This window comes from Neofelis nebulosa, chromosome 2 (assembly GCF_028018385.1).
Source record: "Neofelis nebulosa isolate mNeoNeb1 chromosome 2, mNeoNeb1.pri, whole genome shotgun sequence".
Classification (NCBI taxonomy): Eukaryota; Metazoa; Chordata; class Mammalia; order Carnivora; family Felidae; genus Neofelis; species Neofelis nebulosa.
The window spans coordinates 56537642-56560030 of record NC_080783.1 but is presented as its reverse complement, the minus strand read 5'-3'; the positions used below and the strand labels follow the sequence as shown (position 1 = coordinate 56560030).

At 43.8% G+C, this 22389-nt stretch overlaps 1 protein-coding gene across 2 annotated transcripts in view; it reads right to left on the bottom strand.

Moving 5' to 3' along the window:
* Positions 1-22066, bottom strand: part of NFE2L2 (NFE2 like bZIP transcription factor 2) — a 35664-nt gene extending 13598 nt beyond the window's left edge. Inside the window, exon 1 of one of the 2 annotated variants that reach the window (XM_058713055.1) lies at positions 21885-22066. In XM_058713055.1, coding sequence (XP_058569038.1) covers positions 21885-21929 — 45 coding nt within the window. In that variant the 5' untranslated portion in view covers positions 21930-22066. Of the gene's footprint in view, positions 1-20740; positions 20977-21884 lie in introns of those variants that run through there. The other variant, XM_058713061.1, reaches the window with a different exon arrangement.
* Between the last annotated feature and the right edge of the window lie 323 nt (positions 22067-22389).

The following is a 22389-nucleotide window of genomic DNA, read 5'->3' as shown; positions in this document are numbered from 1 at the left end:
CCCAGAGACTTCCTCCTCCCATTTGGACTTTTCAGTCAGTGTGACTCATCTCAGCTGAGCTGCGTATCACTGCTAATGCCACAATGTCTGTCACGAAATGTTACAACTGTAAGGGACCACAGGACTCACACAGACAGCCCCTTTCATTTTTCCAATAGGGAAACGGGCCAGAGGATGAAATGACTTGGCCCAAGGTGACAGGTCAAGGATGCCAAAACCACCTAACCTCTACTTTACAGCTCATGTCAAGTTATTTGACAGAGGGAAAAAGATACATTTTTGCTTCAATTTCATTTTTAAATTAGCATCTTTTGCTGTACGTTGCCAGCCTGCAGGTACCCAACAGCTTCTATTACAGCTGGCGTTTGCCAGGCACTTCATGGTTTACAGGGTGTTCGCAGGTGGCATCTCATTCCAGCCTCACTGCGGTGGCCTGAGGGAGGTGGTTTGTCTTCGTTTAGGGATGAGCACATTTAGGCTTTGGGCACCGACCAGCACTGCCCCAAATCACATGTTTGGCAGGTGGCAGAGCCAGGACTCCAACCCAGAAATGATTCCAGGCCTGCCAGGCTCTTCCCAAGCCGTGGTGCCGCTCCTTGGCGCTCATGCCGCACCAGGACAAGGTCTGGAAACTGCTTTAGCCCCAGTACCCTCCCCTCAGGCAGGACATGAAGACCTGGAAGCTGTCCCTCCTGACACTCGGACCTGCCTGTCCTGATGACTCATGGGTAAATCAGGTCAACTTAGCTGCACCAGGAGAAGTCAGCATTTAAATCTATCTTCCCATAAAGACAATATTGACCCTGTACTCGATATGTCTTATCTGGGCTTTCTTATAATGGTCTGGCTAAACTGTAAACTCCTGCAGGGCATGACAATGTCTTTTTTTTTTTTTTTTTTAACGTTTATTTATTTTTGAGACAGAGAGAGACAGAGCATGAACAGGGGAGGGGCAGAGAGAGAGGGAGACACAGAATCTGAAACAGGCTCCAGGCTCTGAGCTGTCGGCACAGAGCCCGACGCGGGGCTCGAACTCACGGACCGTGAGATCATGACCTGAGCCGAAGTCGGACGCTTAACCGACCAAGCCACCCAGGCGCCCCGACAATGTCTTTTTTAACATAGATAACACATGTATATGTGGAAAAAAATTTAAAAGTTGCGAAAGTAATATCCCAAGTTACCTTTCCCCAAGGCAACTGCTGGCATCAATTTTTTGTGTTTTCTTGGGAAGATATTCTATTAAACACACACATACAAACAGCATATAATCATAGTGTTTCACACTTACTAATGTATTTTAGAGACTGTTCTAAATCAGGGCATAGAGTTGTTCCATTATTTTTTTTTAAAAGATTTTATTTTTAAGTCATCTCTACACCCAGCGAGGCACTTGAACTTACAATCCTGTGATCAACAGTCACATTCTCCACCAACTGAGCTGGCCAGGTGCCCTTGTTCCACTTTTTTTTTTTTTTTTTAAATGTTTTTTTTACTTTTGAAGGAGAGAGAGAGAGAGACAGAGCATTGAGCGGGGGAGGGGCAGAGAGAGGGAGACACAGAATCCGAAACAGGCTCCAGGCTCTGAGCTGTCAACACAGAGCCCAACACAAAGGCTTGAACTCACGAACCGCGAGATCATAACCTGAGCCAAAGTTGGAGGCTTAACTGACTGAGCCACCCAGGCCTCCCCCAACCCTGCTTCCATTATTTTTAATGGCTGAGCAGTGCTTCATCATAAAGGTGCACTAGAATAATATATTATTTAATAATATAATTATTTAATCAGTCCCTCATTGGGCTTTTAAGATATTTTGAATCTTTTGCTATTACAAATCAATGCTACAACGAATATCCTTGTGCACAAATCATTTCATAAAAATGTGTGGAGACATCTATGGAATAAATAATCATAAGTGGAACTGCTGGGTCAAACAGTACAGTTGAGCCTTGAACAATGTGGGAATTACTGGCACTGACCTCCCCTCCCCCAGTCAAAAATCCATGTTCAAAAACCAGAAGCCTTACTGGTAACAAATGGTAGATTAACACCTACTTTGTATGTTATATGCATTATATACCGTATTCTTACAATATAGTAAGCTAGAGAAAAGAAAATGTTATTATGAAAATCAGAAGAAAGAGAAAATACACTTATCCAAAAAACGTGTGTATAAGTGGACCTGCACAGTTCAAAGCTGTGTCGTTCAAGGGTCAACTGCATCTGCATTTATAATCATGACAGATACTGCTCAACAGTTCTACACGGAGGTTGTAGCCACATGTGGGACTGCCCATTTCCCCACTCGTGTGTCCTTCACAGCTTGCATCACGGGCACACAGTACCCACACAACAAATACATACTAACTGTACAAGGTCCCCTATGTTAATTCTGGAATCACTTCAAACCAGCCCCTCCCTCTATCTTCACTGTGAAACTAAGGCTACAGAGGAGAATGAATATTACACAGTTGGTTGGCTAGCAAGCATCATTTCTTTAAACACCAGTCTATGTCTGGCCTTGCTCTAGCCAACTTAACCTTGGATGGTACCTGAGGAGCCAGCAGAATATCTGCAGTAGCAGAAAAAAGGAAAGGGTATGGCACAGACAGGTAAGACAGAGGCTGGGCAAGGTCTCAATAGCTGAAATACAAAGCATGTCAGGCAAAGTCAGTGACTCCGCCTTTCTCAGACAAGGTAAACTACAAAGGGAAAAAGGAAAGCGGACAGTGATCTTGGAGACCATAGTCTAAACCCCAGGTTTATAAATGAGGTTCCTGAGGCCAAGAGATGCTAAATGAGTATCCGACCTGTCTCTCATTTGATGAAGCAGCCCCGAAGAGGTCATATGGTCAAACCTAACACAAATTAGATTTTAAAGTAGACTTCCTATTGCAATTTCTCTTAAGAATCAAAAAGTATTAGGAATTAGTTTGAAAACAGACCTTTACAAACTGTTGTATGGCACTGAACCCTGTGGCCAAACTAATGGCCTATAAAACCCTGCTACGTGACGAATGTCTAATGTGCATTTTTCTGTACAAAACTTTCCTTCCCTCACAGCCGAGCTCTAAATACCATGTAGTTTCCTAAAGACTGTGTCCCTGATCAATATAACAGAACTAAGCCCCCTTCAGGCAGATCATCTCTGCTACAACAAAAGCAACTCAGAACCAGTGTGGACCCCCAAGAATCCCCAAATCACGGAGTCAAGGTCATATACCCACCAAATGCACATTCCAAATTTGAAAGAATCATCCAAGCGTTCACCGAGAGCAAGCGTGACCCAAGAAATAGTTCTGCATTGCGGCGGCGAAGGGCCTGCAGACACCCGCCCGCACATCTGTAGTACTTTAAGATCACAAAACACTTTCACTTGCATTCTTATGTCATGTAATCCTCACACTAAGTGTGAAGATCAGTGAGATGAAGAAATGGAGGTTGAGAAAGGCTAAATGTTAAATCAAAGGTCGCCCACTTGTCACCTGCACTTTAGGCACAAGCAGCCTCCTCTAATCTGACGGACATACTCATAAATCAAATCGCCATTTAGTAAATCATAATGCCTTCCCTTCTTCTTCCACTCCTCAAAACACAAATACAATTCGGGTTTGCTCAAAGGGTGTTCCTTTTAGTTTGTTGGTGGCTTCTTCCTTTAAATCTCTTTTGCTACACTTGTAAAGAAACAATACCATAAAGCAGGCCTAGACTTTTACCAAGTGACCGCAGACGACCTGCCTAAATGATAAACACGTGAAGTCAAGAGCTCTTCCTCTGTTTTTCCAGGACAAAAGTTGTGGGTCTGGTTTAAAATCTCTGGCTTTGGGGAAAGGATTTCTTTCTTTCTTTTTTTTTTTTTCAATTAAAAAAATTTTTTTAATGCTTATTTTTGACAGAGAAAGAGAGAGAGCGAGCATGAGCAGGGGAGGGGCAGAGAGAGAAGGAGACACAGAATTCCAAGCAGGCTCCAGGCTCTGAGCTGCCAGCATAGAGCCCTGACACGGGGCTTGAGATCATGACCTGAGCCAAAGTCAGACGCTCAACCGACTGAGCCACACAGGCGTCCCAAGAATTTCTTAAATTAAAACATGAAAGCCAGATGTATGGAGGCTCCCAAAGTAAATGTTCACACAAAGAGTGGGAATTATTTTTACCTTATTACTATTCCCCATGACTGTATCATTCATTATTCTGCCCAACAAAAATACATGTCAAACACGGAATTGACTCTCTTGTCCATCCACTAGTAGGCAAAGCAAAAAAATTATTTTTCCTTACCACTCAAAATAATTTTTTCTTAAAGGCCTTTTCTTCAGTCTGGATCTGGGAGGAGTTTTCAGATTTTTGCAGCCCTGATGCCCACCAGGTTCCAAGGCCAAGCAAACCGTGGACCCAAAGGAGGAGGCCATCAAGAACATCAGGTTCCAGTCCCCACCTAATCATGCCATTTTACCTTATCTTTTAGCCTCGGTTTCTTCCTCTGCCAAAGGACAGGGCTGGGTTAGGGAACTCCTGAGATCCCTTCCTCTAAATACCTCTGGTTCTATGATATCCAAAATGCAAGTCTCAAATCTAATTTTGAATTTTACTTATTTCTTTTTTTTTTTTTTTTTTTTTAATTTATTTTTGGGACAGAGAGAGACAGAGCATGAACGGGGGAGGGGCAGAGAGAGAGGGAGACACAGAATCGGAAACAGGCTCCAGGCTCCGAGCCATCGGCCCAGAGCCTGACGCGGGGCTCGAACTCACGGACCGCGAGATCGTGACCTGGCTGAAGTCGGACGCTTAACCGACTGCGCCACCCAGGCGCCCCTACTTATTTCTTTTTTTAAGCTTTTATTTTTTTTAAGTAATCTCTACACCCAATGTGGGGCTCGAACTCACACCCCCAAGATCAAGAGTCACATGCTCTACTGACTGAGCCAGCCAGGCGCCCCTAATTTTGAATTTTAAAACAAGCTAATTTTAGCTACCTGTAATAGATGCTTTAAAGTAGTACTGTCCAATAGAAATATAACGCAAGCCACATGTGTCATTTAAAAAATTTTAGTAGCCTTACTAAAAAGACAAAAAAGAAACAAGTGAATTTAATTTTAGCAATATGTGTAATACAACATATCAAAAAATATTTTAACATTTAACCAAAAACTTAAAATTATTAATGAGGTATCAGAAGTGATGAACACAATATACATTACAACACATCTCACGGATATGATCACATGAAATGTAGCTGCCTTCCAGAATAAAGAATTAACAAAAGATCTTAACAATGTTTCTGGTTTTACATTTACTTATTTTTCCTGTTTTAAAATGTAAGTCAAAATTAATTAAAATTAAAAATTCAGTTCCTCAGCTGCACTAGCTCCGTTGGTTAGTGACAGTGCAGTTGCAAGGGAGGGCGGGGATGGGGGGCTCAGATTCTATTGAACCAAACTCTTCTGTTTTGCAAATTAGTTCTTCAGGATACAGTGAGAACATGAACCCTCCCAAACTTCACCAGGTAGTACTTACACTGTTAGCAATTATTTGTAAAAAGCTCCTACAGTGACCTGCAAGTGCCAGTGTGAGTCTGAATGACTAAAGGGGCTCGTAATGACAGAACGGACCATTTGGATGTTACTCAGGGTGGTGTGGTCCAGACGCCACACAATTACAAATTATCGCAAAGGTCATCTGAAGAATGGGGAGAAATAAGGGGCTTAGGTGACAGGAAAGCACTGTCTATTCCAACTAAGGATATGAATGAAGCTGAGTTTGGAAATTCTATTTCAGCTGCTTTCGGATGCATATGTTTGAAAACACACAGTACCCACTGTTGTTGCCAACCTCCAGGTGGCAACTTGGACCTCTTATAGAAAATTATAATTAGTGTCTATATTGTATCTCATGCTCTTAAGATCAGTACAGAAATCTTTTCTTTTCCTTAATGTCAATCTTTTCAATTAACTTGCTAAATAAATATGTAAGGACACTGGTTAGCGGGTGAGCCTTCACATTAAGACTTGAGAATGAAAGATCATAGTACGGCACTCTAAATCCAGATTAAGAGTGGTATGACATAATGTAAGTAATAACGTTAATAATAACGGCTACCATTTGTAGTTCACTTTCTCTGACTCAACATGACTGCAAGCACTTGTATCTAGCATCTCCTTTACTCACACCAATCTGCAAGGCAGGTAGTATTATCACCATCGCCCTTTTGGAGCAAAGAAACTGAACCACAAAGAGGTTCAGTAATTTTGCCTGAAGACCCACATCTACTAACTGGGAACAGTGAGCTCCAACCCAGGTGTAGGTCACAGAGTCACTCGAATAACCTAGGTCTCTTCAGAGAGAGACCACCCAATGTGGCACCAGTTAGGGCTCTGCTGCTAACCAGCTGCACAGGGGAGCGTGGACCTCGCCACCCAACCTCACTGTGCCATTCCTACCAGGACTAACCAAGACACTAAGCCTAGCCTCACAGAGCTTTTTTTTCATATGAAAAAAAAAAAAGTACATAATGCCCCTTAAAAATATAAAGGACAACCAGGGGTGAAGTATTAAAACCATTAATAAATTCAACTGCCATTGCCAATGTCAAATGAACACAAGAAGAATCTAAATTTTAAGCTTCTGGGTCTAACCACTATATAAGAAGTAGAAGGTGAGGTCATAATTTATGCACGCATCAGACATCATGGCAGTACCAAAGGGTAGTGAATGGAAGAAGTTTTCAGCTAGGTTACCTCCCCTCAAGGGTTTTATAGAAGGTCTTCTTTCCCTTCACCACTCTACCCTTTACTTTTTATCCTTTTTTAAACGTTTTTTTTTTTTATTTTTTTATTTTTTTTTATTTTTAGGACAGAGAGAGACAGAGCATGAACGGGGGAGGGGCAGAGAGAGAGGGAGACACAGAATCGGAAACAGGCTCCAGGCTCCGAGCCATCAGCCCAGAGCCTGACGCGGGGCTCGAACTCACGGACCGCGAGATCGTGACCTGGCTGAAGTCGGACGCTTAACCGACTGCGCCATCCAGGCGCCCCTACTTTTTATCCTTTTTAAAGTTCATTTATTTGAGAGAAAAAGACAGCATGAGCCGGGGAGGGTAGGGAGAGGGTGAGAGAGAGAGAGAGAGAGAGAGAGAGAGAGAGATTGAGGGAGAGAGAATCCCAAGCAGGCTCCATACCCGGCAGCACAGTGCCGTGCTCGAACTCACGAAACCATGAGATTATGACCTAAGCCAAAACCACGAGTCAGACGCTTGGTCCACTGAGCCACCCAGGCTCCCCAACTGCCCCCCTCCTTTTTTTAAGGTGTGAGTTACTCAGGGGTAGCATTACAAAAGGACCATTTCAGACCTTGAAGACTAAATGATGTAGGGCAGGGCTGGGAAGAGGACAAGGCTGCAGGGGTCAGCTCAGCTCATGTTTGGATTTATACTTCCACTAATGCGCTTCCATTCCCCAAACTCTGCTGCTTTTCTAGGCCCAGAACCCCAGAGTAAGAAATTCTGCCCCAAGTGAGGGAGTGTGTCTGGGAAGAAGCTCAAAGAGATGGCAGCTTATCAATCCACACTAGTACAGGGAATCCAGCAGACAGGCTGGAGGGTCCCACAGGGGAGACTGGGCCAGCAGGTAGCCCTCTGCTGCCACAGGGCACATGTAAGGTCTTGCCACGGATTGGTTTTCTGTCTCTAGAGACTTCAGTCCCCACGTGAAAGACACGCACAGGGAAGACCACAGGAGAATAAGTTTACGGCAAAGAGCAAAAAGAGTATGTGTTTATGCCACTACACAGAATTCAAGAAAGGACTTTTTCAAGTGTGCCTAAGAAATCTCAGCTCCCCACACATCAAACATCCCCGTCAGAGAAGAAATACAGTTATTAAGAAAAATTTTTTTACATTTATTTATTTTTGAGAGACAGAGAGAGACAGAGCATGAGCAGGAGAGGGGCAGAGAGAGGGAGACACAGAATCGGAAGCAGGCTCCAGGCTCTGTCAGCACAGAGCCCGATGCGAGGCTCAAACCTACGAACCGTGAGATCCTGTCCTGAGCTGAAGTCGGACGCTTAACCAACCGAGCCACCCGTGCCAAAGAAATACAGTTATGGTAACAACACCACAGCCACCATTTGCTGAATGTGTGCTGTGCGCTAGACCTTATGCCCAGCTCTTTTGTTACTCAGTTCTAAGAGCACCGTGGCAGGTGTCATACACATTCCAATGTTGATGGAACTGAAGCACATGCCACTGTAACATCCATCGACTTAACCTCTCTGGGCCTCAGCCCTTGGCCTGCAACACTGGGATAATGCCTGCCTCACAGGGTGAATAAGGAGCGCAAACAACAAATTCAGTGTGTTGAAGCATTAGCACCCTGGCCAGCACTGAGAAGAGCCCGAGAGACTGTGGCTGCTATCACCAATATGGTTAGATGCCTACCTCTGTTAGCTCGGGGCTTATGAAAAAGAGAGGATACTGTCTGTTCTTTCTTTTCTTCGGTGAATACTGCTAATCACTGGGCTTGGAAGCCAAGGATAAGACTGTTACAGTTGAAAATAGGCAGTAAGAGTAAATCGATCTTAGAGAAGGGCACAAAGAGACAAACTCCCTGTATGCCACCTTGGAGAAAAAACAATCCATCCCTCAAGCAAAGCAGCAATTTCTGGGTTGTTTCCCTCCCCTTTCATCAGGAAAATGAACACACCGGTGGATGAATTTCTGTTAAAACGTAGAAACAGCTTGAGCACAAATGGTATCATGATGGGACCAACAGAAAGAGGAAATCTACTCCTCTCCTATGAAAAGGGGGCTTAAAAAATTCTTAAATGGCTAACAAAGGTAGTTACAGATTAGAGTTACAAGACAGATCCTCAGTACATGTGCTGATGCCAAACCACACCCACACCTCTCCACTCCCCAACCCCCCCAACCATCCCTCTGTCTCCAACCTCTCCATTTTCTGATGCATGGGCCATAATAACTTCCTGTCCACATTCAGCTCATGTGTCTTGCCCTTTCCAAAGCCTTCTGTGTTTCAAGATACTTACAGAAAACTTGAAATGCCACACATGGGCAGTGAAGGGCTCTCTACAACCAGCCCCAAATTAACCTTCTCATCCCTAGTGACCCAATCTGTTGCCAGAAGTCTGGCTTGTGCCTGCACCCTTCCTCAGGGTTCCAAATGAAGTCTGAGCCAAAGAAATCCTATGGACTTAAAAAACAAAAACAAAAACCTATAGTTAAAATGCTACCTCCTCCAGGATGTCCTCGGAGCACCCCAGTTAGAAGTGACACTTTCTCTTCTGCACTGTCATGGAGCTGTCACGTGTCACAGATGAGCCTGTGTAAATACCGAGCACCTGGAGGGCAGTAAGACTCACCCTCAGTTTAGGGAGCAACTACTATTATGTAAAGTCTAGGCATGATGCCAGACACCAGAGTTATAAAAAAGAAATAAAATACAGTCTCTTCCCTAGAGGAAGACCTTAAGCAGAGAAAACAGAGATATAAAGTAAATTATGCTCAATGATATGAAACATGCCCTATAATCCAGGTGTACAAAGAGCAAAGCGTTTGATTAGGAGGAGGGAAAACTTGAAAAGCAAATGTCTTTCAAGGAAGACAACACATTTGCCACATTATCTTGGAAGATTAAAACAACTTCATGCCCTGAAAGTTCCTAGGGTGTGTAAATTCCTAATAAATTTTTGTGGAATGAGTAGGTGCACATTTAGGCTCAGAATTCAGTATTTTCACTGTGTACATAAGGTGTCTGGGTTCAAAGAATTCTAATTACTTACATAACAAAGGTACCGTGTTTCCTATCACTTATGACCCAACTACCAATCGTAGAAAAATTATTTAAAATTATCGAAGTTATTTCATAGTAATAATACTTCAAATTATTCTTTGGGTGCTCTACTAAAAATAAAGTATTATACGTTAAATCTATAAACACATATTCCTTCAAGTTAACAATAAAATTGATTTTTTGAGAGAATCAAATATCCTGGGGGCACCTGGGTGACACAGGTGGTTAAGCGTCTGACTTTGGCTCAGGTCATGATCTCGCGGTTCCTGAGATTGAGCCCTGCATCGGGCCCTGTGCTGACAGCTCAGAGCCTGGAGCTTGCTTCGGATTCTGTGTCTCCCTCTCTCTCTGCCCCTCCTCCACTCACGCTCTGTCTCTTTCTCTCAAAAATCAACATTAAAAAAAAAAAAAAAAAAACCACCTTGCAACCTGAACACGTCAGTCAACATAAATGCTAAATATATTTCCTTAGAGGCCCCTAGTTATGTCCCTCAGACTGACGGTGGAACATGGTAACCTCACTTTGCCCCCATATTCTAGACTTTTTTTTTTTCCAAAGCATCAATCTATTACCATAATTAACCTCTTCAGCTATTCTATACTCAGGACTCAGCCTTCTTCACAAAGTACCCAGTAGAAAAGGCAGTAAAGATCCAGAGAGGTATGGTACATGGCTTTTAACTTCATCTTGAAATTTTAAAATAATGTTTAGCTTATCTTTTGAGGAAAGCTTCCTTGTAGCTGTAGGCCTGAGAAATGGTGAACATCAGCAATGACGATTATTACCATATCAAATGACAATGACCTCTGTGTTAAGTGAACTGGACTAGACACTCTACCTGAGTAAATGAAATGTTCTTGGTCCCTCTGGTTTCTAGAACTTTCGTGGCTCTCTCTCTCTCTGTTACTCCCTTCAGGTTTAGGATAAAAGGTGTGAACAGGCTGCCATCTGAGGAGATGGGGCCTTCCTACAAAGAACCGGGAAGTACACATGGAGTCCCCTGTTATTCCACCAGTTTCAGTTACCTGTAGTCAACTGAGGTCCAGAAGCAGACGATCCTCCTGATGTATTGTCAGAAGGTCAACAGCAGCCTAATTTATGTCGCAAGGCCTATGTCGCTCACTTCATCTCAACACATAGGCATTTTATCACCTCACATCATCACAAGGAGAGTAGTATTTTGGGAGACCACATTTATAACTTTTATTACATTACATTGTTATAATTGGTCTATTTTATCATGTTGTTGTTCACCTCTTACTGTGCCTAATTTAGAAATTAAACTTTGTCATAGGTATGCAGGTATAGGAAAAAACATCGTGTATATAGGGTTTAGTACTATCTGTGGTTTCAGGCAACCATTGGGCGTCTTGGATCATGAGGGACTCCTGTAATGCCCTGAGCTTTCCTGGGAACAGTAATATCCTGGCTTCATCAGTCTCTAGAACACCGTGCAGGACAGCGGTTCCACTGGGGCTGGCACCACCACTGAGCAGCAACCGAAACTGGATGGAAATGGGGGGTGGGGGGGTTTTCCTAGCTGTCACAATAGTGCTGAATATCCTGTAATGTGGGACAGTCCTCCACTCCAAAGAGAGAAGTCCAGCCCATGTGTCAGCAGCACTCCCTTTGGAAAACACTGAGTAAAGCTCCTTGAGGTAAGGACACTGCCTTAATTAATCTTTGTAAAGGAGTACCTCATTCCTTAGTTTCTAACAAAATACCCACAGTTATTAGACAAGAAAAGAAATGGAAGGAACAAGGAAAACGGACAGGAGAGCAGGGATTATGGACATGCTAAATCCCTGTTCTGCCATCATGAGTGACATGGCCCCAGACAAGTTATTTTACCTCTTTGAGTAGGTTTCCTCACCTGTAAAATGGAGGTAATAGCCTTTACCACCACAGATTTATTGTCAAGATCAAGTAAGAGAACATGTCCAAGACCTACTACAGTATTACCAGGTGTTCAGTAAATGTTAGCTTTTTCCCTTTCCTTCCCTATGAAATAGTTGGTTGTCTGTATTCAGATGCCTTGTAACATCAAAAGGCTGATTCTTTCACGACATTGGAAGGAAGCTGGTTAAACGTGACTGCAAGGGAAGACTAATTGTCCCCTCCGTCTCTTCATCATGACCACCTCCACCAGCACAGCCACAAGTGCTAAAGCTTTACAGTTCCATTATCAACTGGACTCTGAGCCATGTACTCCAGGAGCCCCAGACTTCCAAGAGTCCCACAGGCACAGAGGAAAGGAAGATGGATGAGTTCTCTAGGGGTGTCATTCTTACTCCCATCTCTCTGGGGGAGAAAAGGCTTTATTTCTCAGGATCATTGAGAAAAGACGTGAGGTTCCCCAGCTCTTAAGATATTTTCCCTCCTTTCTGAACCTCCCCAGAAGTTTAAGACCCAGAGGCCCAAGTCCTTCAGCAACATCAAAAACATGGCTACACAGAATCAATCCTGCCCTGGCATCCCAGGGGCACCTCACAGGGAAAGGAAGGCACTTGACCTACCAACAACGGGAATACTCACCCAAACTGGGAACTCGTCGAATGGAGACTCCATCTGTACTCTATAGGGATTTCTAAGATGACATTATTGAATTACCCAGTGGTCACATATTTGCACTCCATCAACTAGAAGGGGCACAGGAGAGGGGCTGGAGGGTGGGAGGGAGAACCCCTCTCAGTGCTGCCAGCTCCTGATGCGGTGCCAGCTTCTGAGTGGCTTCCTGAGGCTGCTAACCTGTGGGTTGTCTGTCCAATCAGTTATACATTAATTTCCTGTATTAAATTCCCTGTCTGAAACATCTCGTGTGGTTTCTGGTTTCCTAAACTGAACTCTGGGCTGTTTTTTAACCTCTCCAAAGAGTCTTCTCAGGAAAAGACAAAGCCTACATTAACAGGGTTGTTGAAAGAACTAAAGACAACGAGTGTCAACACCACAAGATAACTCAAAATTGCTTTCTCTTTCCTCACATGGAGAACGTAAGTGCCGGCTGCACACTGAAGAGCAAATCCAAGTATTAAACATTTAGGAGATCTTCAGGTACAAATTCCAAGTCCATCTGATGCTTTCCTCAGGAAAAGTCCAAAAAGTCTGTATTCCTCCTGGGTCCCTGAAAAGAAGTCCCTTAAGCTAGTTTTCTTTTTCCTCCCAATCTCTCTCCCTTTCATGCTAGCACCTTTTTTTCCAAGTCAAATAGAACCCAGAATTTGCCCTCTTGAAGTCACCATCCTTACTCTCAATCCAATGCCCCAAGGTTCTCCCAAACATTCAGCCTTAAGTAAGAAGTTTCCAGCAGAGGGTGAGCCTCTGTCTTTGGAGAAGAAAGAGCCTGAACTCACAGAATGGTTCTCATTCCTGGTCCTGGTCTCAGCAGAAGAACATACAGGGCAGGGACCGCAGTTAGCATAAAGTGAACCAGCCCTGGTCCTGTCCTTGGGGGTTGGTTCCTCAAAGCATATTTTACTTCTGTTTCACTGAGAATTACCAAGAACAAAACAACTTCTTCAAAATTGGCAATTTCCCCTATGGCAATTAAAAAATCTAGTTTTAATTTTTGGTGGTTTTTATTACCAGGATTTTAACATTAAAAAATTTTTGATTTATTTTTTTGCTACGTCAAAAAATTCAGGGCTCTTCCAGTCTCCAGACACAGCAATAAGACTTCCTAGATCCAATACAAAAAAAAACCAAAGCAACAGAAAGGACAGGTTCTGTAGTCAGCCCTCAAGCACCTGAAAAAGTAGAGTAATTCTATCATGTGTCACCCTTCTGTTTCAGTTCCGTTCACAGAAAGCAACAGAACAGGATAATCACTTTCCCCTGTATTCTAATCCCTTAGACTGAGAACTGGTTGAGTTCTACATCCATGTGCATTATACTTTTGTGCTGAAGCAGAGCAGACAAAAGGCTGTCAAGTCTGGAGTACAGCAAAGTTCCATACTCTTTATCAGCAGGCCACCCACACAGGCAGTCAGTTATTGTCCCTGATCTTACACAGACATGGGGTGGGGGGAGAGACGGGCACTAACCCACTCTGGATGATGGCTACATCCCAGCAAAGAAGGAAAACAGCCTTTACCGGGGCAAGTCATTCACTGAAATACAAGTATGCGTTGCATACAGCCTAAATGTTAACACTGAAATCCCACTGTTTGAAGGTACTTTAAACACACATTACACCTATCCTCAGGACAAAACTCTTAGGAACAAATGAAAGAATAAGATATTGTTTTTTAAATCTTAAAGCAAAAAGGAAGAATGGGTTAAAAGAATTTCGAACTACTGATGGCTACAGAAAGGCTGGAGGTGGGCTGCCAAAGTTTTACCTGGCCACACTAGAGAGAGGCTGTGGCTGGAACCGGGTGCCTGCTCCCTTCTGGGCCCGATCCCAGTATGGGACCATACTTTCAGGTCTCTTGAGTGGTACTGCAGTGCTGTAGCTCACACACATGCACACGCATGCACACACACACACACACACACACACACACACACACTCACTCGTAAAAGATTCCTAAGTTAGCCCCAGTTTCCAAAGATGTAAACCAGAAAGCCATTTGGGTAAATACAAATGGCAGCTACCGCAGTCAGAATATAAAGTATACTTCACTAGGCAGATTACAGGGAACCAAAAAATTGAATTGCTAAAAGTTGCCTTGCAGATGTAAGGTTTTTGTTCTCTTCAAATGGAGAGGATAACAAGGCCGAAAAACTCAGAGCACGGAATTTCCTAGAGGAAGGCAAAGTGTGTCCTAGCCTCCAGGCTCTCCAACACTTAGCCCAAGCATTCTGTCCCCACTGCCTTTCCTAGGCTCACCCTAAATGATTGAGACTGCACGTCCTCACAGGTCACATTCCTGACCAAACACAGAGGAATTCTGACCCCCTTGGGGAAAACCTCTTGATAACAAAATTATCACCCAAATCCCCATGAGGGATTAAAGAGCTCAAGTTATATTTACTGAATTTCCAACATTCGCCAGGCACCTTAAAACAGATCCCAGATTTGGGTGTTAACCTTAGGTTGTGAAGGTCAGTGATCAAATACAAAGACACTTCTTTTCATGATTTTCGGCAAATATCCTAACCAGATTTTCTAAATCACTATAAATACCTTCAGTGGGTACCAAGCACTGAGCTAGGTGCTCTAAGGCACTGGTTCATAAACCTGACTGCACACTGGAAAATCCCTTTTCAGAAGCTTAAAAAAAAATACTGATGTTTGGGTCCCACCACCACAGATTTTGTTTTAATGAGGGATATGACCTGGATGTCAGCATGTTAAAATACTGATGGTTGATTCAACTAGAAAACAAAGTTTAAGAACCATTGCTGGGGCGCCTGGGTGGCGCAGTCGGTTAAGCGTCCGACTTCAGCCAGGTCACGATCTCGCGGTCCGTGAGTTTGAGCCCCGCGTCAGGCTCTGGGCTGATGGCTCGGAGCCTGGAGCCTGTTTCCGATTCTGTGTCTCCCTCTCTCTGCACCTCCCCTGTTCATGCTCTGTCTCTCTCTGTCCCAAAAATAAATAAAAAACGTTGAAAAAAAATTAAAAAAAAAAAAAAGAACCATTGCTGTAGGGAACAAAAAGAAATACATAAAGCAGAAACAACCCAAATGTCCATCAACTGATGAGAAGAGAAATTAAATGTGGTGTATCCATACAGTGGAACAGCAGCCGGCAATAAAAAGGAATGAAGTCCTGATACATGCTACCCTGTGGTCAAACCTTATAAACAAGGTATCAAATGAAAGAAGCCAATCACAAAAAACCACATAAGGCATGATTTCATTTACATGAAATATCCAGAACAGACAACTCCACAGAGATAAAAAATGGATGAGTGGTTACCAGAGACTAAGGGAGTTGAAGGGAAATGGGGAGTTACTGCTAATAATTATGGGGTTTCTTTTTGGGGTACTGAAAATGTTCTAAAATCGGTTGTGGTGATGGCTGCACAACTCTGAATACACTAAATCACTGAACTATTTTAAATGGGTACACCATACGGTATGTGAATTCTATCTCATATAGCTGTTTCAAAAAAAGCACAGGGGCACCTGGGTGACTCAGCTGGTTAAGCGTCTGACTTGGTTTCAGCTCAGGTCATGACCTCGAGGTTCGGGAGTCCCGAGTCGAGGTCTGCACTGACAGTGTGGAGCCTGCTTGGGATTCTCTCTCCCTCTCTCTCTCTGCCCCTCCCCTGCTCAGGCTCTCGCTCTCTCTCCTCTCAAAAGTAAATATTTTATTTATTTATTTATTTTTAAAAAGGAGAGAAATACAAATTCTATGCCCAGCTTTCAAGAAATTCACAATCTAGCTGTAGAGGGGGGAAAAATACACAGTCAAGACAAATATCAGAGATTTTAAAAGGCGATGCAACAGAATTGCCTAATGCAGAAAATAAAAACTCTGAAGTTCAAAAGAAAGCTTCAAAGTCAAAATGACCTGATTTTTTTTTTCTTTTCTTACACAATCATTCTCTTACTTAAAAAAAAGCAACGGAAGGCTCAGATCTGGCCAGTATGCTATTACCACAGGCACCAAAGTCTCCATTTCGGAGTTTATGAGAAAGGAGTGACTACCTGGCATTGCCAAGGATTTTTTTTAATCTTCCAGAACACAGGCTGTCGATGGGATTCTAATGACTCTCAAGAGCCAATTATCAACAGGGCCATTGATAGATGGACTTGGGTGTTCTAAACCCTTCTTATGCCCTGGATTTGTCTTCACTATCAGAGTTTGGATCAAATAAACTTACATGCTTACACACACAGAAAGACTCTCATATAGGAGGCTTTATGACACACAGGTATTATAGGCCATGTGCCATAAAGATGATCGGTTAAAAGTGCCTCCTACCCTCAGAGTTCCTAACTTTTTTTTTAAGTAATCACTACACCCAACCTGGGGTTCAAACCCATGACCCTGAGATCAAGAGTCACATGCTCTACCAACTGAGCCAGCCCAAGTTCTTAAAACTGTTAATACCAATAACTGAAAAGTGATTATTGTGGCAGGGGCTGACACAAAGAAAACCAACAACTTTAGGCAGAACGGAATTTTGTTTAGCAGTCTTGGTGTTTTCTTGGAGGGAGGGTGTCTGTGTGTGTGGGAAGGTTAGTGTAAGAATACCATTGTTTTTTCCTAATACTGTTTTGGAATGTAAATATTATAAAATTTTTGCTTTCATTTCCAGAAAACATGCCATATCAATTGGGCAATTGAAAAAGCCTTGGCCTGTATCTTAGACCCCTTTCAATAAATGTCTGTTGGACCATATTTAAAAGCAGGTGGCAATGAAATTTTAGTAACTCCTAAAAATCATATTATCAAAATATAAACTCTATTATTCATGTTAACAGTAAATTTAAAACAAACATACAGCCAAAGGTAAAGGAGGTACGTTAAATAAAGCATTAGTAAATTTGTCCTCCCATACCCTGGTATGCAACAGATTTCAGCAAACTTTCAGAAATGGCTGGACCAGGCATTTATTTTCTTATTTTCTTTTAATGTTTGTTTATTTTTGAGAGAGAGAGAGAGAGAGAGAGAGAGAGAGAGACAGGAGAGAAAGAGATTGAGCAGGGGAGAGCAGAGAGAGGGAGGCAGAATCCAAAGCAGGCTCCAGGCTCTGAGCTATCAGCACAGAGCCCGATGCAGGGCTCAAACCCACAAACTGAGATCATGACCCAAGCCAAAGTCGGATGCTAAACCGACTGAGCCACCTAGGCACCCCTGGACCAGGCATTTAAATACCCTGGGTTTACCCACACTAACTTTCAGGCAAATCATCCACCGGGTCCTAAAAATCATGCACCATCTTTAATTCATACAAATAAGACAATAATTCTGAAAACAACTTGTTTAACAATAAAGACTAAGAAATAATATATTTGATTTTGAAATATTCAAAACCCTAAATAAGCTTCATTGAGATAACTTGAGCCCTTATGCTTGCTTCAATTCAGAAATGCCCTAAACAAGAGACTGGTGTTTAATTTGAGCCAACAAATTTCTCCTACCCATTTTCCATTCAAATTCTCCCCATTCTACCCAGTGACTTTCAACCTGGCCTAACCCTGTCAATCCCACTTTTCACTATATATATATATACATACATATACATATATTATCAAACTTATTTTTGACTGCTTCAAAGCAAAAAAAGTCAATGAACAGGAGAATGTACCAACTAACAAGGCAAATAAAGGTAAGCAAAGGGGGTTCTAGCAGCTAACAGATTTAATTAAGAAAAAGGAAAAATGGTCCCTGAAAAATGTACTGCCCCAACCCTAACATAACCCTAACCTTAATCTTGAACACTGCTGAGATCCCATGAATTTTTAAAAGTATTATTATATTGAGAAGTGGCCCTGGGGCGCCTGGCTGGCTCAGTCAGCAGAGTGTGTGACTCCTGATCTCAGGGTTGTGAGTTTGAGCCCCATGTGGAGATTACAAAGAAAGAAAGAAAGAAAGAAAGAAAGAAAGAAAGAGAGAGAGAGAGAGAGAGAGAGAGAGAGAGAGAGAGAGAGAGAGAGGAAGGAAGGAAGGAAGGAAGGAAGGAAGGAAGGAAGGAAGGAAGGAAGGAAGGAAGGAAATGGTCCTGCCCCTCCAAATGAAACCCCTCTAGGTCTCAGTGTCTTCCTTAAAAAGCCCCCATGTGGTAATTAATCACCAGGTTGTATTTACTTTCACTGAATTTAAGAGGGCCTGCCTCCTCCAATACATACAAAGTTAATGAATTTCTTGTTAAGTGGAAAAGGTGCAGAAGTTAATCTTTTTAATTCCTGCCTCTCTTTCCCCTAGTTCTTCTCAATTATTCCACTTTTTAAAATGTGAGCTATTCCTCCTGTTTAAAGTTTAAGCAGTCCTGGTCTAGTCTGGAAGTGGTGATTTAAAGCCATTGGAGTCAGACTATCTAGGTTTGAATCCCATCTCCACCAGTCAATAGTTGGGGCATTTCAGGCGCCTGGCTGGCTCAGTAGGTGGAATGTGAGACTCTTGATCTCCAGGTAGTGAGTTTAAGCTCCATGTTGGGTGCAGAGATTACTTATGTAAATAAAGTAATTAATAAAAAATAGTTGGGGGCACTTTAAGCAGGAATCTTGGCCTCTTTGTGCCTCTATTCTCCTCCTGGAAACTGGAGATAATAGTATTTCCCATGGGGTTAGTGTGGAATTATGCATGTGAAGCAATCATTGCAGCTCCTGGCACTCAAGGAAGTGCCCAATAACTCATCTATTATCATCTTAGTGCCAAATTCTTCCTGCACCCAAGAGTTTGCACTGAAAAGTTAACCCCAGATCAAAGAAAAATTCAAGAGAAAATATTTTTTATGCAAAACCCACTTTAAATTATGTTCAGCCAGTAGGTAGGAAATTCTCAACAACAACAAAAAAATGTGCTTATAGTCCACAGAGGCTTCCTTTTCTCATGTAGCTCTGAAGAATATTCATCCTGAATGAAAATAAATATTAAGAAAAATTGTATTTGGTTTTCAACTGATCCTGGTAATCCTAAAGAAAGACAGGAGTTCTTTTTTATCCAGCATTGTTTATAAAAACCCAAGTTAACAACAAAGATTCCAGAATGACCCATTATTTTTAAAGCAGAAAGACTGATATGAATTGTGTATTTATTCTCCTACATGCAGCTTCCATAATCTCTCAAGTCTAAAAAGTCGTATCTAAAAAGTCAAGTTGTTCTTTGCTTAACATTCATTCAGATGAGAGGCCTGTCTTATGTTCCTTTAAAAATAATCTTAGTCTAGTCCAAGATCAACTCCATCCCTCATATATAAAAGTACTTTATCTGAGACACCATTGAAAGGGGTAATGGATGGTTCCTTCAGCTAACAGAAATACAGAATCTCAGGCTCTGCTTTCTACCCTGTTTATCAATACCTCCTCTGCCCACAGGATGAAAAACTGAATCCTAGTACCACCTCATACCTGGAATTTATTTGACAAAGTTCAGAATCCATTCTTGACTTTTTGTTGAAATCTTTCCAGACTACCACTATTATTTAATATGATTAACAGTTACACACATGAACTTGATTTCAAATTTTACTCCATTTCCTTTTTTCATAGTCTTCAAATATGAAAACTGTGTCTGATTACAAAGGAGGAAAAGTAGTTACCTTATCAAATATAACTGAAAATTCACATTTAAAAGAGAAAGCAATACACATGCTTAATGAACTTTTGTATATATAGAATGTTAAATTACACAGGGAAAAAAATTAAAAATAATAGAGAACTCTAGAACACAGTTTAGAAAAACAAAAGTCCATTAGCCTTTTATATCCTTTGGTTATATAGATTACTGTATAAATAGCTAGATGGTTATATAAATTCTGTTGAATAGCAGTTAAATCGGAAAGTACAATATACTTCATAGTAGCGCGAACTGAGGGAATACAATCCTAATCATTAAGGGGGGGGGGGTGTTAAGACAAACAGCTTTAAATAACAAAAAAGCACAATATATTATCAATAACTTAAAATCTTAAATCTTCAAGATTAATGTAAAACTTCACATTTAACAGTATAAACATATGCTCTTACTTATACCTATTACGCTACACATTTCCTTGAACAAAGTATTAAGTATTTTTCCTAAAAACCCAATTACCAAAAACATTTGGAAATATAAATATCTACTTCTTTGAAAGTCCCTATAAAGTATGAACAGTAACTTGTTTTCACTTTTATAACTATTTACAAAACTCGCTAGCAAAATACTATGAAACCCAAGTGTCCCACCTTCTGCCCTAGCAAAAGAAACATGCTAAGAAATCGAAGCAAATTCTCAACTAGAAAAAAACGAAAGCATCCAAGGAAGAAATAATATATGACAGCAAAAAATTTGCTAACAGCCTAAAATCAACAGAAATTCTAATCCACTCTCGAAACTCTTACCCTTGACAGCACAGCACAGAATATCCTGCCTTACACATTTTGGAACTGCAATTCTGAAACGTTAAATCCAAAGACAAAGCCGCCCTGGGGAAAATAACAATTGCGCAACAGATCAACAGCTCCAACTTGTCCCTTGGCCCCGGCGCGGCAAGGTTTGCACGCTATAAAGCAGGAAAGGGCCAACCGAGGGCCGCCGTGACAGCCAACGGGCCACTGTCTTGGAGGCCGAGTCCACGCATCCGGCGTGCGCCACTGGGAGGCACCACGCGGGTATCGGAAAGCCGCGTCCGACCTCAGTTCGCTGCCCCGCCCGCATTTACCCGCCGGTTGCCAGAGGCCGACCCCGGATCTCCGAGGCCGAACATTTCCCACCACGCGAGGGAGCGCCTGGTCCCGCCGCCGCACGTCGGGGCATCGCAGAGCGCTGGGCACTTAGTGACCTCCTCCCTCCCCCACCCTGGGGGCTGGGCTTTCTCGCCAAGCTGCCTACGAGCGATCTGATGGATGGACTGACTACTTTGCCAAGGGGTGCCCTTAGACGGGCCAGCAGGGTGAGCGCGCAGAGCGACCGCCCGCGCCCGCGGAGAACGTGGATGGAGGCGGCGGTAGGGCAGGGCTCCGGGTACCAGTCCGGAGGAGACCTCAACTCCCCCGAGAGCGGCCCCGTGACTAGGCACATTTTTGCCGGCTCCGAGGCGGGGGAGCAGCGCAGCCCCGGAAGGGCCGGGCCGCGCCGGCTCAGACCGCCAGCGTCCGCCCCCTCCTGCCCTGCCACCTCTGGGGCTGCTCAAACTCCAGCTGGAGCTCCCGAGTCCCAGCTCCGGAAGCCGGGGACGCGGCTAGAGAGGCCCCTTCGCCCTACGCACACGGAAGTAGCTTCCAGACCTCCATATAGTCGCCCTCGGGGGTCGCACTCCCACTCTCCTCGCGTCCCATAGGATCCTCGCAGCCCTTTGGGTCCCTACTCCTCCTCCCCGCCCGGGCCCCAGCGCAAGCGCAGCGGCTCTAGTGCGCGGCCACAGCAGTCCGGACTCAGGCCGTAGACGGGAGAAGCCGGCTGCGGTTGTCCCGCCCAGTCCGCAGCTCCCTGAGCCCCTGTCCCCGTCCTGGCACCACCGCTGGGCTCCAAGGGCCGGGGCAGCACCTGCTGGGACGGCAGTCCGGGCGGCGGCAGCTCCAAGTCCATCATGATGAGCTGGGGACCGTGGTGTGGCGCTCCCCGACGGCAGCCTTGTCCCAGGTGCCGAGGCGCGGCGCGGACTGGGCGGCACAGGCGGGCGACGGCTGCTCCTCCGGTCACCGCAGCACTCCCGCGACACGGCCCGAGTGGCCCGCTGGGCTGTTGCCCCGCTCCGCCTCCCGCCCCCCCAGAGGGCGGGGCAAGAGCCCCGGCCAGTCGTTCCCGGGCTGGCTGCGCAGGCAGAGCTTCCGAAAATCCCCCACCCCCGCCCCAGCTGACGCAAGAAGCTCGTGGGCCCGGGGCAGGGAAGGGCCGCGGGCGGGGGTCCCCGCGGACAGGCGAGCGGGGTGCCGGGAGGAGAGCTGCATTGGCTTCCTGGTCCCCGCGCTCAATCCCTCCCTCTCCCTGCAAATAAAACCTAAACTCTCGGCCCGCGAGATTAAGAGTTGTTTTCAGAAGGTCGTTTGGG